Source organism: Aotus nancymaae, unplaced genomic scaffold, assembly GCF_030222135.1.
Source record: "Aotus nancymaae isolate 86718 unplaced genomic scaffold, 86718_ANA_hifiasm-v0.15.2.pri h1tg000057l, whole genome shotgun sequence".
Taxonomy (NCBI): Eukaryota; Metazoa; Chordata; class Mammalia; order Primates; family Aotidae; genus Aotus; species Aotus nancymaae.
This window is the reverse complement of record NW_026988471.1, coordinates 49,765,365-49,780,796: the sequence shown is the minus strand read 5'-3', so window position 1 is coordinate 49,780,796 and position 15,432 is coordinate 49,765,365. Positions and strand designations below refer to the sequence as shown.

The window sequence follows — 15,432 nt, the reverse complement described above, 5'->3', positions numbered from 1 at the left end:
TTCAGGAAAATATTAAAAAGGAATTATTAGAGTACTAAAAACTTGTATTTATGTTGATTTAATTTTATGGATAAGTAAATCAACAGATAAAGAATGGATTAATCAAGCTCATAGTTCTCTCTTCCACATAACTAATATGGGTTTAGTTAGCTACTAGACATTAACTCAAATAACTACATATATAATATCTTTAAAAGTATTGAATATAACTATATTCAAATAACAACATATATAATATCTTATTATATATGTAATATGTAATATATGTAATTCAAATAACTATATGTATAATATAGAATATAACTATATTCAAATAACTACATATATAATATCTTCAAAAGTATAGAATTGTAGCTATGAACAAACTATTTTCCTATTGCTCTGTAACATAAAAGACTTTTTCTCACAGAGATAACTGCAGTTTGAGCAATATTTAATTCTTCTTCCTGCAAAAAATTATAATTTGCTGCTCAGTTCCCAGGAGATTTAAAGTAATTTTTTTTACTAGAGTTGAATTTTATAACTCAAAGGGCAAATATATTTTATGTGTAAATTCACATTATATTGTCTCACCTACTAAAATATTTGGCTTTGAACAAAAGTGTCTTTTTGTTTCAGACATTTAAAAAAGAAGGCAAAATTTTATGTGATGGAATGAAATGAGTGCTTTTCTTTAAATTTTAAAGACAGCAAGAATGTTACAGAATAATTCTTTCTTTCATTTCTAGTGGTTAGTATGCCCATAGGTAAACATATTTATAAACTTGGGCCTAATTTTCCTGTTAAATTAGGGCAAAAGATTTTCTAAATGTGTGTGTGTGTGTGTGTGTGTGTGTGTGTGTGTGTGTGTGTGTGTTTTCCTGAGGAAATAAATCATTCTAACAATCTAGAGAAGAAAACTGGGAGACTTTTTTTTCTTCAATAAAGGAAATTAAGCAGAATTAATGTTTTCTTAGAATTTATAGAATCAACAAATAAATGCAATTAAGAAAGAATTATTTTCCATAAGATTTTCCTACCTTCTTGCAACAGGATCTGTGAAATCATTCAGTCTTCTCACAGTCTCCTTACTCCTTTATTATATTTCTGTTAAAAAAAAAAAAAAGTGATACCCATAGCTATGTTGTGTATGTGTGTTTTTAGCACATTCTTTTTTAAAAAAATTATTTCAATAGTTTTTTGGGAACAGGTGGTGTTTGGTTGCATGGTTAAGTTCTTTAGGGGTGATTTCTGAGATTTTGCTGCACCCATCACCAGAGCAGTGTACACTGTACCCAGTGTGCAGTCTTCTATCCTTTATTTCTCTCCCACCCTTCCCCCAAGTCCCTAGAGTCTATTATATTATTTTTATGCTTTTGTGTCCTCATAGCTTAGCTCTCACTTATGAGTGGGAACATAGAATATTAACATTGAATGTAAATGGCCTAAATGCTCCACTTAAAAGATAAAGAATGGAAAAATGGATAAAAATACAGCAACCAAGTATTTGCTATTTTTAAGAGATTGACCTACCACATAAAGACTCACATAAACTTAAGGTTAAGAGGTGGAAAAAGATATTCCATGCAAATTGAAGCCAAAGGTGAGCAGGAGTAGCTATTCCTATATCATCAGACAACCCACTTTAAAGCAACAACAGTTAGAAAAGACAAAAAGAGACATTATATGATGATAAAAGGACCAGTAGATACATTTTGTTATTCCAACCTTAGTAGACACTCTAGCATTACTTTATATAGTGCAAACCCTTTGTGTTCATTTTCTTTCTAAAACACTCTTTGAAATCTATAGAAACCTGAATAAGAAGCTTTAAAACATATCTATACCCACTGAGAATCTTTCTGTTTGCATATATTGGGCAAGACATTGAACCACACTGAGTTAACTGATGCGATAAAGATTAAGTAACATAATGTTTCAAAGTGGTAAGATTACCCAAGTATTAACATATTATTAATTCTTATTTCTGTTGCATATTGGGAACGAGTTATTTCAGATTTTGTAATACTTAATCATATTTTATAAATATCACATTCTCTTAGATGTGTTCTGCTTTCCAATGAGTAATTCTAAAGAATTTGATAAATTTTTGCTTTAACTTGATGTTGCTCCATTATTTTTATTAAGTTGTGAATAACATAGTTTCTAGGAAAACCACTCTTAAAAATATTAGATTGAACCATAACAAATTATTGATATTTGACCAGTTTTGATCTGAAACAGTAATTTCATATGGTTCAATCTCAGGTACTGTCAGACTACATGATTTAGTCTTTGGAGAAGCAGAATTCTTCATAACAATCAGAATTCTTCATAACAATCTTTTTCCTATGTACTACATCTGAAAAGATTAATGAATTTATTTGGTTCATAATAAGTATATTTTGTCATAGATAGTTAGCTAGATAGATAAAGACAGAGTCTCACTCTGTGGCCCAGGCTGAAGTGCAATGGTGTGATCTTCACTTACTGCAACCTCCGCCTCCTGAGATTACAGACATGAACCACCACACCCAGCTAACTTTTATATTTTTAGTAGAGATGGGGTTTCACCATGTTAGCCAGGCTTATCTCAAACTCCTGACCTCAAGTGATCCACTTGCCTCAGCCTTGAAAAGTACTTGGATTACAGATGTGAGCTATCACACCTAGCCTAATTTTAAGTACTATTTTAATCAACCCTGAGAACCTCCTGGAAAATTTCAATGTATAATCTAATTTATTTAGCCAAAAATAACCTATTTCCTTTAAAATAATTTTCAGTTATTTTCATAAAACTTTGAAATTAAATTAGTCATAAACTGAAACTTGTAAATACAGGGAATTTTGAACACCATAGAAAATGAAAAATTGAGAGCACTAAAGAAATGAAAAATCCTTTTAATATTCCATATATTTTTCCTTCCAAAGAATAGCTTCCTTCCAAACCATTTGTTACATATGTGAGGGTTCTTTTGAAGTGAAGATAACAATACAAAATATTTTTAATTTGAGATAAAAATTCATTTTTCCTTTGATGTAAAAAGAATGTATAATTGTCAGGTCAGTCATATAAATAATTTTATTTTCTATACAGTACATGTAAATGTAATTCTTAAGCACCAAACATAAGACCCCTTTATACAATATGGCTTAGTCATATTTTTAATTTCATAGAAAGTATTATTGCCTTTTCTTAGAGAAATTAAATAGATTTGTTTGGACATGTCTAAGAACAAAAGTATAGAATAATAAAGTAAAAATATTTTAATATTTATTTGAAAAACATCTGTAATAAGATGAAAAAAAAATTTTTGAAAAAGATGTATATACCAGTAGATGTTTGACAGCTCTTTCAAATGAAGGCCTTTTGTCTTGTTAGTAGGAGTTCACTTAATTTTCATCTTAATGATGGAAAACCTAGGACACATTGCAGAATATTCTCTGATGGTTATACACAGGTCAGAGGATGTCTACTGTCCATAAAGAAGTCAAACCCACATAACCACTAGAAGGACTGTAAGTTGGAATGGTAGGTAGGGTGTATTTATGTTTACTCTCCCAACTTCAGTCCAAGAGCTTTCTTGCTCTATCTTCAAAATATGATGACATCAAACTCTTAGAAAGGAAAGCACTGCTCACCTGAGCCAGCTTTCTTTGGAGAGTTGTGTAGCAGTGATTAAGCTTAGGTGGGAGAGTATGTGGTAAGCACTCTGCTCAGTGTTACCTGTCAATTCCGTATCAGGAAGCATTCATTTCTCAGTAAGCAATAAAATATAAAAATAGGCAGTATGAGCACACATACTGTAGATTATGCTTGTCAGCATTTTACAGTCACTGTTAAATGCAGTAGTCCTTTCAAAGTCCAAATATTGAAATGAATCTAGAAATGTTAACTGTCAAGATTTAGACTTGGGCAAGAACTGAGGCTATCAAAGCAAAACAAATTTTAAAGTCCTTGTAGTAGTTCCTCATAAAAAGAAAATTTGAAATTACATTTATTATAGCTTATGTGAGTTGTTCAGTTTATATTATAATATGTTGACTAGCAATTATTAAATTTCATCAGGTTCATCAAATAGCTTAATCACTATAAATTGCCGTATCTTTAGGCTTACTTGATTTCCTTCCTCCTTCCCTCTTTGTCTTTTTGTCTACTTTCTTTTTGATAATTGCCATTAACAAGATAGACCATAATGAATTAAATACCACAAACGTCTTTGTAACAAAATATTTTTTGGAGAAATTGTTTTTAGTGTTTCTAGTGTGATGCCAGGAACATCTGTGCTGCTGCGGCCGGTTTAGAGATACTCCTCCTTTTTTTCCTGAGCAGTGAAGAGGGAGAAACACTGGCTGTTGTAGTTGACTCCATGTATTCCCTAGCACCAAGATTCCAAGCAGGCTGGGTGGGAGTGTCCTGGAATATTATTTGGGTGAAATTGAGAAAGGAGGTGATGTCCTCTGTTAAAAAGCATGTTTGAAACTAGCCCAATTTTTGTCCAGGGCCATTTTTTTTCCTTCCCTAAGTCTCCATAATGGACCTTTATGCTTCATTTTTCTCTTTGAACATCCTCTTGGTTCTGGCCAGTATTTCTCTTCCTTCAGCTGACTGCTGCATTAATCCAGTCTCAAAGATTTTCTCCATTTCCCAGTCCTTGATGCATTCCCAGACTATTGAGGTTTTCTAAAGGCTTTCACTGCTAATACCAAAAGAAGAAACAAAGCTCCATCCTGTGCCACCATGGGAACTAAACTCTGCTATACTGGCATTTGATCTCCAAAATGAGGAGTAACAGCCTTAAGAAGTAATGTGACGGGCTCCAGAGGCATGGATAGACGTTAGCAAACTCCCTGTATGGAGGAAGGAAATAGAATCTTATTCTACATCTCTCTTTCTGCTGCCTGTGACCACCACCAGTTTTGCCGTTATGTACCCTACCATGGGGGTTTGTATCTGGGACAGAAGCCACTCGCGGTAGCGGCAGTTTTGATGGAGGAGAGAGGGAGGGAATCAAAGAAAATGAGGGGAGACAGTCACAGGCAGCTGGCAGAGAAGGAAGGAAACCAAAAAAAAAAAAAAAAAGCACTAGTGGTGTCAGGAAGCTTCTTTTGGTCATTTTTTAATGTAAGCTGTAGTCTATAAATTGACCACTGTCTGTACATTTCGAGAAAGACTTACATATTGCCAAACTTAAACACTGATTATACAGAAGGGAGATTTTTGTGATATTTTATTCCAAATTTTAAGTTTTCACTGGTCATGATTTTCTTTATACTGAAACATGCGTGTTTGTTTTCATATTCATCCCTCTTCTCCTAGAACCATATACTTAAGATTATGTGCAAAGAACACCAGAATGATAAATAAGGTTACTATCCTTGCATTCTTATTAGCTGGGGCCAAATATAAAAATTTTGTGAAGATACTCTTTTACAGTGATTTAAAAACAGGCTGCTGCCTCCTTCTTGTCAGCACACAGCCATTCTTCATAGCATGATTGATATTCTGGTGCTTAATTCCATCTTTATGAGAGAATCCCATCATATCTGAAAGAAAAATAAAATGTAAAGTATCTTTTTCACAGCTTTATATTCATTATTTTTCCAATCAAAAGAAAACAAGAGTGTGATCTTTATAGGTGGCATGGTCATCGTAGTAAAGATTAAGAGACGCACTTCATGTACTCAGCAAGGATTAGGTCACCAGAATTAAGAAGCCAGGGCTTTCTGCAAACCAAGAGATTTTCTCTAACTTGACAGTGTCCACAGGTAAGGCGGATGGACTGCTTTTTACCTTACATTAAATCAAAATTTGCTGCTTTACCTGTACACCGTGGCATGCCAAAATTCAGCACCTGTCTTTGTTGTTGCTCAAAAGCAAAGTGGCATTTGTTTGTGTAAGAATCTACAAAGCTAAAGAAAAAGTTGATATGAAGAGATAAACTATTGTTTTTGACTTGACATTTATTGTTTAGTTCAGAAATAAAATGGAAAGGAAGGAGAAAGGAAAAAAATACCTGGAGAGTGGTTGTAAATGCTAGAGCTACCACCTGTTATCATCATGTTGAAATTCTGAAATAATGTAGGGATTTTCTTTAGATTAATGAGTTTTAAATTACGTAAAGTTAGCAAATGGACACCAGAATAGAATAGAATGGAATAGGAAAGAGGATTTTTATTCTGAGTTGATTGAATCTGAAAATATATGCAAACTCATGGAAATTCTGTTCCAAGCCAGTTGTCTTCATCATCATCATCATCTTACTTTTAAAATAGTAGTTGATATATCACCCTTTTATTCTAGTAATTTGATTTTTTTCTAAATCTAAATCTTCTGAGACGAACCGCTTTTCTGGACTTAGTCGAGTCAGAATTTGTTGACACATTAAGCATGACTTGGATTTGTATTCAGAAATTCTCATTATTAATCTTGTTCTCATTAAGCATAGGAACTCAGAAAAGTGCTGGAGGTAGAGTAGAATCCATGGCACAGCCTAGGCCTGGGCCTACGGTCATGAAAGGTCATGAAAGGAGAACTCATTGTCAGGACTGAATCAGTGACCTTGAACTCCTTTGATAATACCCTACTTAGTACATTCCCAAAGTGGATGTCAAGCCTGGGCCTATTTCATTTTGTTGGCTTCTTTTCTTTTTCTTCTTTTTATTGTATTTATAGGCCACATTTCACCAAAATTTCTACTGAGGCACTGCTACTCACAACCATATTTGCCAGTCTTTCGTTTACAGAAATTAAATAATGCTGCAGTAATTGGCAGACTGTCTTGGCACGTGACTCTCCTCTAAATTCCCTGATTTTTTTTTTTTTTTGAGACGGAGTTTCGCTCTTGTTACCCAGGCTGGAGTGCAATGGCATGATCTCAGCTCACCGCAACCTCCACCTCCTGAGTTCAGGCAATTCTCCTGCCTCAGCCTCCTGAGTAGCTGGGATTACAGGCACGCGCCACCATGCCTAGCTAATTTTCGTATTTTTGGTAGAGACGGGGTTTCACCATGTTGACCAGGATGGTCTCGATCTCTTGACCTCGTGATCCACCTGCCTCGGCCTCCCAAAGTGCTGGGATTACAGGCATGAGCCACCGCGCCTGGCTCCCTGATTTTTTTATTTTACACTACATATTAAATAATCTCGTTAAGAAGTAAGCATCTTAAACAGAATATACAATTTCAAAGGGCAGTGAATATAAAGGAAAAGTATATCTTAAACATTACAATAATTTGTATCTTTGTATTATTTTCAATATAATGCAGTAAAACAAAACTTCAATAATTTGTGTTTGGGTAGTGTTAAAGTCACCAGTGAAAAGTAACAAATTCAGTCTAACCCTTATTTAATAGATTGGAAGTCAAAAACAAACAAAAACAAACTAGAAGTCAGTATCACATGCCATGTATATGAAACTTTGTTGTTTCTTTAAAAATAAGCTCTACAAAACCAAGTATTGTGTAAAGATGTTATTACCCACATTTAGCCACTAGCTGTTTTCTATTACATGCTAACACCGTATCAGTAAATGTGCCTGATTTTTCAGTTTTCAGCTGGCATGTTTTAAACAGAATTGGTGATTTCTAATTCACTAGTAACTTTATCCAATTAAAAAGGTTTAGGTGAAATTAATGAAATTGTATATTAAGAATTGCTTTTGCTTTCAAGTATCTATACTTGCTGTTGTCATGTATGTAAACACTTTTGGTATGATGACTTTATAGTTAATAAAACAAAAAATAAGGATAGAACTAGAATGTCAACATGTTTATAGTGTACTATTCAAAAATTTTTGATAAGTACTGAAAACTTGCTCTTGCCCTAGTCCCCTAAGACAGCTTTCTGTTCCATTTCTTTCCTGGATTCTAGCCCCTGGGTTTTAAATAGCACTTGAATTGTCCAGTAGATGCTAATAACACTTTAAATATCATATGCTTCAACCCGTCACCTAAATTAGATATTTCTCCTAATGCTATCCCTCTGGGTGCAGCAAACCACCATGGCACTTGTATTCCTATATAACAAACCAGCAGGTTCTGCACATGTACCCCAGAACTAAAAGTATAATAATAAAACAAAATCTCATATACTTACATTGATTATTTTAGGAAATACCAATCTGCTTGGATATATTTGTTTATACACACACACAGGTACACACATGGAAATATGACTAACAAAATATATGAAATTATGTAAGTATTTTATAGACATATAGGAATATATGAGAAATTGGACTACATATTTTTGTTGTCTCAAATAAATTCATATATCATAAACAGAAGTACAAAGTTATTACATCATGATAAACTGCCTAATAGGCAGTTCCCAATGGATTTCTCTTCCACTGATCACTTCTTCTACCTAACAGTTTTAAAAGCTAAAATTTTTGTAAGTTACCATAAACTATTCTCATTTGCAATAAAATATGAATATGGCATATATTCACCAAATAAATTATAGATTTTTGTTGCATAAAGTTATGTTGTATTTATTTAAGGAGATAAATTGAGGTATTAGCAATACTAAAAGGCAGTAATGGCATACGGATAATATATTTGGTAGAACCAGAGTATCTTTAAGTGAAATTTCATAGCCATTTCCAATAGACTTTCTAAGATCTAAGTCCAAATTAGTATATGGAAATAGAACCTTTTAGAATTGTTAAAAAGAAAACAAAAAAGCTTTTAAAAATAGTTGCCTAGAAAGACTACACCAGCAACATGTAATAACAATAATGTTTGCTTTATAAAGGGTAGTGAAAGATTTTTTAAAAAACTCTTTGCACAGGACGTGGCAGTATTACAAAAGTTTGTCTCACTTCCTATAAATGCTGCCAATGGGAGGGAGCCTGCTCCCCTGTGATTTTGTTTTCCCCCTTGAATGATAGTGATGGAGCACTTGCATGATGTGTTTGGTGCCTTGCATGAGGAAGACATGCAAAGGCAAGGTCCAGTCTGCATGCTGCTTAATGAATGTTTTTCCTTTTCTCTCCCTCCTTGTCATGTGCTTTCAGAAGACAACAATGTGGAAGGTGGGTGCTTTCTACCTTATTTTCCAACTCTCAATTGCCCTTTATTTCTTAGTATTAATAGAGTACACCTTGAATTTAGACGGTAAGTTGAACTTCTTTCTGAATATTTGTTGGTTTCTGGATTGTGTATCACTTTTCATACAGAACACATAGATTTGCTACCCTGCCATCCCAAGTATGTGAAACTTTTTTAAGCTTAACTTCAACCCTTGATGGACTTCAGCATCCCATATGAACCTTAGGATAGTTATTGCAGTGTTCTGTATGAAAAAAGATATAATGCTGCTTTTTGATTTTAAAAGACAAAATATTTCTTTGTAGTTTCAGAAGACAGTGCATGATCCTTTTTCTGTTTTTTTGATCAAAATGATTTATTCTGTTCTCGGAAATATTTATCATTATCCCATTTCAAGTCCATTGGTTTGTTTCAAATTTTTGGATTTATAAAAAGAGTGCAGTAAAGTACTGAGTATAAGTAAGAGACATAAATTTAGATTAAAAAATAAGCCATTGGCCAGTGGAAATGAAAGCATGAAGCACTTCAATATGATTGCTGGTAAGTATATTTGTAATATTTTGTGTCTGTTCAATAAAATATTTTATTCAAGCTTTTATAAAAATTATCTCTAAAGTAATTTTCAGGAAGCTGTATATTTTATATATTTTCCTGTAGAACCCAGCAAATTAAAACATATTTCAACATTCTCATTTTTTAAGAACTTAAATGCATTAGTCAGTGTGCTGCAAACAAATCTTCAAAAGGTTAACATGCAAAAAGAACTAGGCGTAATGAAGGAATGGTGAAAGGGAAGGTTTTTATCAACTTATATATGTTCTATCAACTTAGATATTCACAGCATTAACAGTTCTTGCATAAACAATTTACTAATGTATATATGGGAAGACAGCATTTGTTATATATTTTTTGATACCATATTTTGAAATATAGTCATTGTGTAAATGTACATTTCTATAGAATGAAGGATTACTTAGAAATGACTCCCTATCCCAAGTTACAGATAAATAGCCGTTGAGGTTACCAAGACTTCATGTTCTAAAAAAGAACACTTCATGGTAATACAGAGTTGATCAGTAGCATGGATAAATAAGTATTTGTGATTCTTTAATGGACAGTATTATAATTGCTTAGCTGCTGAACATTTCTGTTAGGTTATTTAAATAAAATAGATTAAAACTTCAGAAGAAATCATAAATTACTATTTTCCAAGTATTTTTTCCATATATGGCTTCTGTTTTTCTATACTATAATTTAATTGCATGTGAGTATACACGTGATAAAAATGATATATTACCCTGCATGCCTAATATCTTTTAAAAACAGTCTCATTTATGTTGTGTATGTCAACTGAGTTTAAAAGTTATTTTTTAAAGGTATCTTTTCAACTTTTTTTACATTTCCTTAACCATCCTTTAAAATGCTTTTCATTTCTCTTAAAATCCTATTGCATTCCAAGAGGCTCTCTAATCAGCCTAATTAGCATGAATGCTTCTCTCTTTTCACAGACACTCATCCCGTGCAAAGTTTTGATAAGATTTTCAGAATATAGGCTCATAAAGTATTGCAATAAAGTTTATTCAATCATAATTTTAATATTCCTATCTATAATATGAACTTGACAGTATAGGTAGGAAATCTAGCGGGAGGAAAGTGAGTTCTTTTGGGGTTTGTGAATTTCTCTCCTTATTGATGTAGTGTCAAAACCATTAGAAGTACCTAATATATTTTCTACAAAGTAGATCTTAGAGATAAGTTCCTCATTTAGTTTATAGAAATTTATAAAATGTTATTTGAAAATATCTATGGTAATTAGACAAATTAAAGTCAAATTAAATGAAAAAAATTTATAACCTGGACAAATAAGCTACTATTTTTCAGCATCTAAAACATGATGAATTCTCAATCGATCATAAGCTGTTGAATCTGCCTATATGAACATTTTATTAAAATCACTCAGAAAATAGAGAGGCCACAGTTCAGAGGCATCAAACTACTATGTTTAATAACTTTCATATTATATTGTGATTAAATGATTATTTGTAATTATATCTGGCCTACAGAGATGTTTGTATATCCCTAAAATTGTGAGAAAACAACACGGATAATTTAAATACTAATGAAACCAATGTGTAATGTTATATAGCTCAAATAGCATTTCAAATATATCTGAAATAGCACTGGGAATTGAAAATGCAAATTTATTAAAATTGTTGTATGTATATTATATTTCTCTAACATTTTCCTAAATTCTAGAAGTATACATGGATTGAGAGATAGCTTTATTTCTGAACTTAGAATAAAAAATTAGGAGGAATTATGCCTTTCAGTAAAAAGTAACTTCTTGAAAAGCAAAATAATTTTTTAAAGAACATTAGTAGTATTCTTAGAAGAGGAGTGGTCTTCAGTTTGAATTGAATTGTCAAGCAGGACATGATAAATAATTTAAATAAACAAAGGGATTTCAATGTCTCTTTAAACATTCCTTGATGAGATTACGTCTGTAATATGTATGTTAGATAAATATACTTACACTAACTTAGAGTTCAGCATTTAATTAATGCTTAGGTAAAATCCCAAATAATTTTGTTTTCCAAGGAAAATTGCTTTAGCATATTTGAAGCTGACCCATTGTTTCCTAAAAACCTTATTCTGTAGTAAACTCTAACTTTACAACTGCATGTCTAATGATCATTTCGTATTTGCACAAGCCTAGTCAGTCGCTACATGTGTCAGACAAGGAGACATTTCTGCATTATCATTTCAGTGTGACTACAGATTTCTTTTTCTTCATTTAATTATAATACTGCTCATTTTTTGATGAGGGGAAAAAGATCAGACCCAGCCCACGATTCAGGTATTCCTTTGGGTTTTAAAAAATGTAATTTCATCACTGAAGAATGACAAGCCCTTTGGGGGCAATGTTCAAAACAGCCTCATCAAAGGGCACAGAGGGCAGATGTAATATTGAGAGGATTGGTTGGATTTTGAGTCATGCTCTTGTGCTCTTGGTTGTTCCAACTGATGCATGGAAGAAATACACAGTGCAGCATATGCCAGTGTTTAAAAACGCAGTTCTAGAACACTTCACCCCAAAGCATTCCAACCAGGGGTTGAAAGAATGCTTTTTGATTTGCCTCTATGAAACAGACGTATCTCATAGGAAACGAGATGTCTGTCACTGAACATTTTTGTCACCGTGACAATCCTGCCTTCCCATGCTCCCTTGTTTATTGCTGACTGTGCTCTTGTTTCCCTTCAAGGTCTGGCGCACCTGATGATGGGCGACCAAGGTATGGGCTCTGTTCCTTTTCCACTCTGCTTTCAGTGTTTTCTTGTTCTGTAGTTGCTTTCAAGCCATCACTGCAAAGGATGGGCAAATGCTTGCAAATTATATGGCTGCAAATTAAATACATATCTTTCATTCACATTTTTTCATGTGTTTTTCTCCCCTTTCTTTGTTGGTTTGATTTTGGTTTGTTCCTGTGACTTTTATTTTCCTTCATTTCTTGCATTATAATATCTGCAAATAAATGAGACATAAGAAATTGTGAATGAAAATTTCTATATATTTGTCAGCGTATGCAGTAAAGGTGGTTATGGTAAAGAAAAACCAAGAACCATCAGAAGTTCCTGTCTGAAAGAAGATGCTCAGTTTAAACCACTGTATCCAAAAAATAAGTCCATTTTTCATCCATGCATGGCAGTTTGGGAACATGCAGACATCTTTGGCTTCTGGCTTCTAGAATGCTGAGTATAGTGTTCCACAGAATCAATACCTTTTCTACGAACATTTATTGTATGTCTCTCTTTTGTGTAATCTTTTAAAAAGTCAGCATGAGTCTTTCAATTTTTTGCATGTACTTGTCTTCAAAAAAAGGCAGAATTCCCGACATATCCTGATTGCATCTCCATTTGTCTTCAAAATCTCATTTATACTTTCCTGTCTTGTTTAATTTTCAGAGATTAATGCCTCTACATATGTTCATAATTCTTATTGTTGTTTTTCTCCTCTTTATCCTCTTGTCTGGAAACCCTTTCTTCATGGACCCATTTCATCAAATCCATAGGTAAAAGTAAAGGTATTATATTATTTTATTTCTTCTTAATATCATCTGTGAATTACAGTGTGTCTAAGTTCTGTAAATGTATTTAGACCTTTTGGCATTGGTAATGGGCACTGGGAGGTAGGTATATATGTTAATAAATAATTTATACATTTAAGGTAAGAAAAATTCATCTATCTGTTTGTGTTTTCACCCCCGCTCTTTTTTTTTTTCCTCTTTAGAGTGATCTTTTTCTTGTCAGGTGCTCACATAATTAGTATACTTAGAAATTAGCTACAGGTTTTGGGGTCAGTTTTTGCAGTATCATTTAATGGTAGTTAAATAAGTGTAGAAACCGTAAGTATATCATCTTCAAACATTCAGCTCTGGAGCACACCTGCCCCAGCCATTCTGTATTGAGATGTAAGTCTAAGCATGTGTACCACTGAAATGGTACTGCTGTGGGCTCATCACCTTGTTGTCTGCTAGTTGTCATATATGCACATGAACTCTGTAGTAACATAAAAAGGCAATATTAAGAAAGAGACACAGAGGAGCAAGACATTTCTCTTTATGCATACTAACTTTGTTTTAAGACATTATCAACTAGCTATGCATTCCCGCATTGCTTGGTAAGTCAGGCATGTGTACTCTTTGATAGTGTTGGTACAAAATCCAGAAGCATGTGTAATTTGCCATTTGAAACCATCCTCATTGTGCTTAATGTTGTCATTAAAAGGAAGTAAGTGATATGCAGCTGCAGCAAACATATAGAATAGTCTTTAAATCAACCATTTTAACTGTATGTTAATGAATGTTTTTATATAGTTTCTATTTTGTAATTATTAGCTTAAATGCAGGAATGTGCTTTATTCTTTCTTATGCTCTCAATGTTAATCTGGTGAATTGGGACCACAGTTCACAGTTCTACACCTTTATATTTGTGTCATCTAGCAGGAAAACTTTTCTGCTTGAAAAAGCACTGAAAATGAGCCAGGCAATATTTATGAAATGATATCAGTTTTAAATGTGAAAAATAGAGCTTTAGAAGCAAATGCTGTTTCAATACTTTGATCCAATAACATAAGCTATCAGTTTTTGTTTTGATCAGCTATTTTCTATAATATAATTTAATCTCATGTTAAGCCTCTAGCACCTATGCAAGTAATAGTATGTATTAATTATTTTAGAGCTTTTGTATACCATTTTGAGTGCTTTCTTAACGTTTTTACTTGAGGCCGAAATCTCATGCACTGCCTTCTCTTAAGTGGGCATTTTTCGTCATGTTCTTTAGTATGTGGACTTAGAATGGCATAGAGGGAAGAATATTTATATTTTATCTTACTGGCTGAGTAAATTATGTAAATGTGTTTATGTATGCTTGTGTGTATTTGTATGGATACATGTATAAATACACAATTTCTAAGTATATACACTCCTATATTTGTTATTTTGTGAAAAAGTAACTCTTAAACTAATTTCTGATTATACAAGCATTTTCCACATGTGGAATAGTTTATGTTTATACTCAGCTGATACTTGTTTTGGTGTACTTAATGTTAAGTGTCACTTTATTCAGTTTTACTGTGTCAGTCTTAAATGTTTTCTGTTGGCATGTGTGTCAAACATTGTATTTTAACTTCAGCAGTTTTCATCAGATTTTGTTCCTCAATCAGCACAAAGACACAGAGGACAGGAATTTGATTTTTCCATTGCATTCCTCTTATATTATTGGGACAAGTATGGTTTTTGCTGTTAAAGGTAGAAAGAAGATTTTAAAATGAACATGAGTATTTTTCAAATCAGAATGGTACCCATTACATATTGGTTAATTAGATGTAGAGAAATGAGAAAGATGATACAATCATGGCTATGACATGGCATCAACATTTAAAGAGTGTTCATTTAACAAGGGAATGAAATAATGTGGGTAAGTTAGAATAAATAACAAAATGGAAGTGCTCTGAGAGAGGTACAAAGTGAAGTGGGAATTCAGCAAAAGGTAAACATAATGTCAATCCAAATCTCTTTTATGTAAATATCCCCACCTTGTGTCGTCTGTTGGAGGAATAAAAAAATCTAGAAATTTTACATTCTGGCTTCCTATATGGAGTTAGATCCTAGTTGTGCATAAAATAGGGGTTAAATCTGGCCAGTTTAAATAACTGATTTACATTGAAAGCGTATGTTTTCTAAGTTTTCTCAGGATAATTATGGACCAGTTTTCTCAACACCACTTCCCTCTTGTGGGAGTAGTGAATTCAGGGGATCTGGAATGAACGTTTGTGGATTAATGTCTTTATGAAAAAAAAGACTAGGAAAAAATCTAGAAAAACTAGATTCAAGAACATCT

The 15,432-nt window shown here is 33.0% G+C and overlaps 1 protein-coding gene across 25 annotated transcripts in view; it reads left to right on the top strand.

Moving 5' to 3' along the window:
- NRXN1 (neurexin 1) overlaps positions 1 to 15,432 on the top strand; it is a 1,142,110-nt gene that overhangs the window by 97,349 nt on the left and 1,029,329 nt on the right. For 15 of the 25 annotated variants that reach the window (XM_021675796.2, XM_064364082.1, XM_064364077.1 and 12 more), the window contains 2 exons: positions 9,000 to 9,017; positions 12,297 to 12,326. The exons of 5 other annotated variants lie outside the window; for them this stretch is intronic. In XM_021675796.2, coding sequence (XP_021531471.1) covers positions 9,000 to 9,017; positions 12,297 to 12,326 — 48 coding nt within the window. Of the gene's footprint in view, positions 1 to 8,901; positions 9,018 to 12,296; positions 12,327 to 13,103; positions 13,116 to 15,432 lie in introns of those variants that run through there. 5 more of the 25 variants (XM_064364089.1, XM_064364070.1, XM_064364084.1 and 2 more) reach the window with 5 other exon arrangements.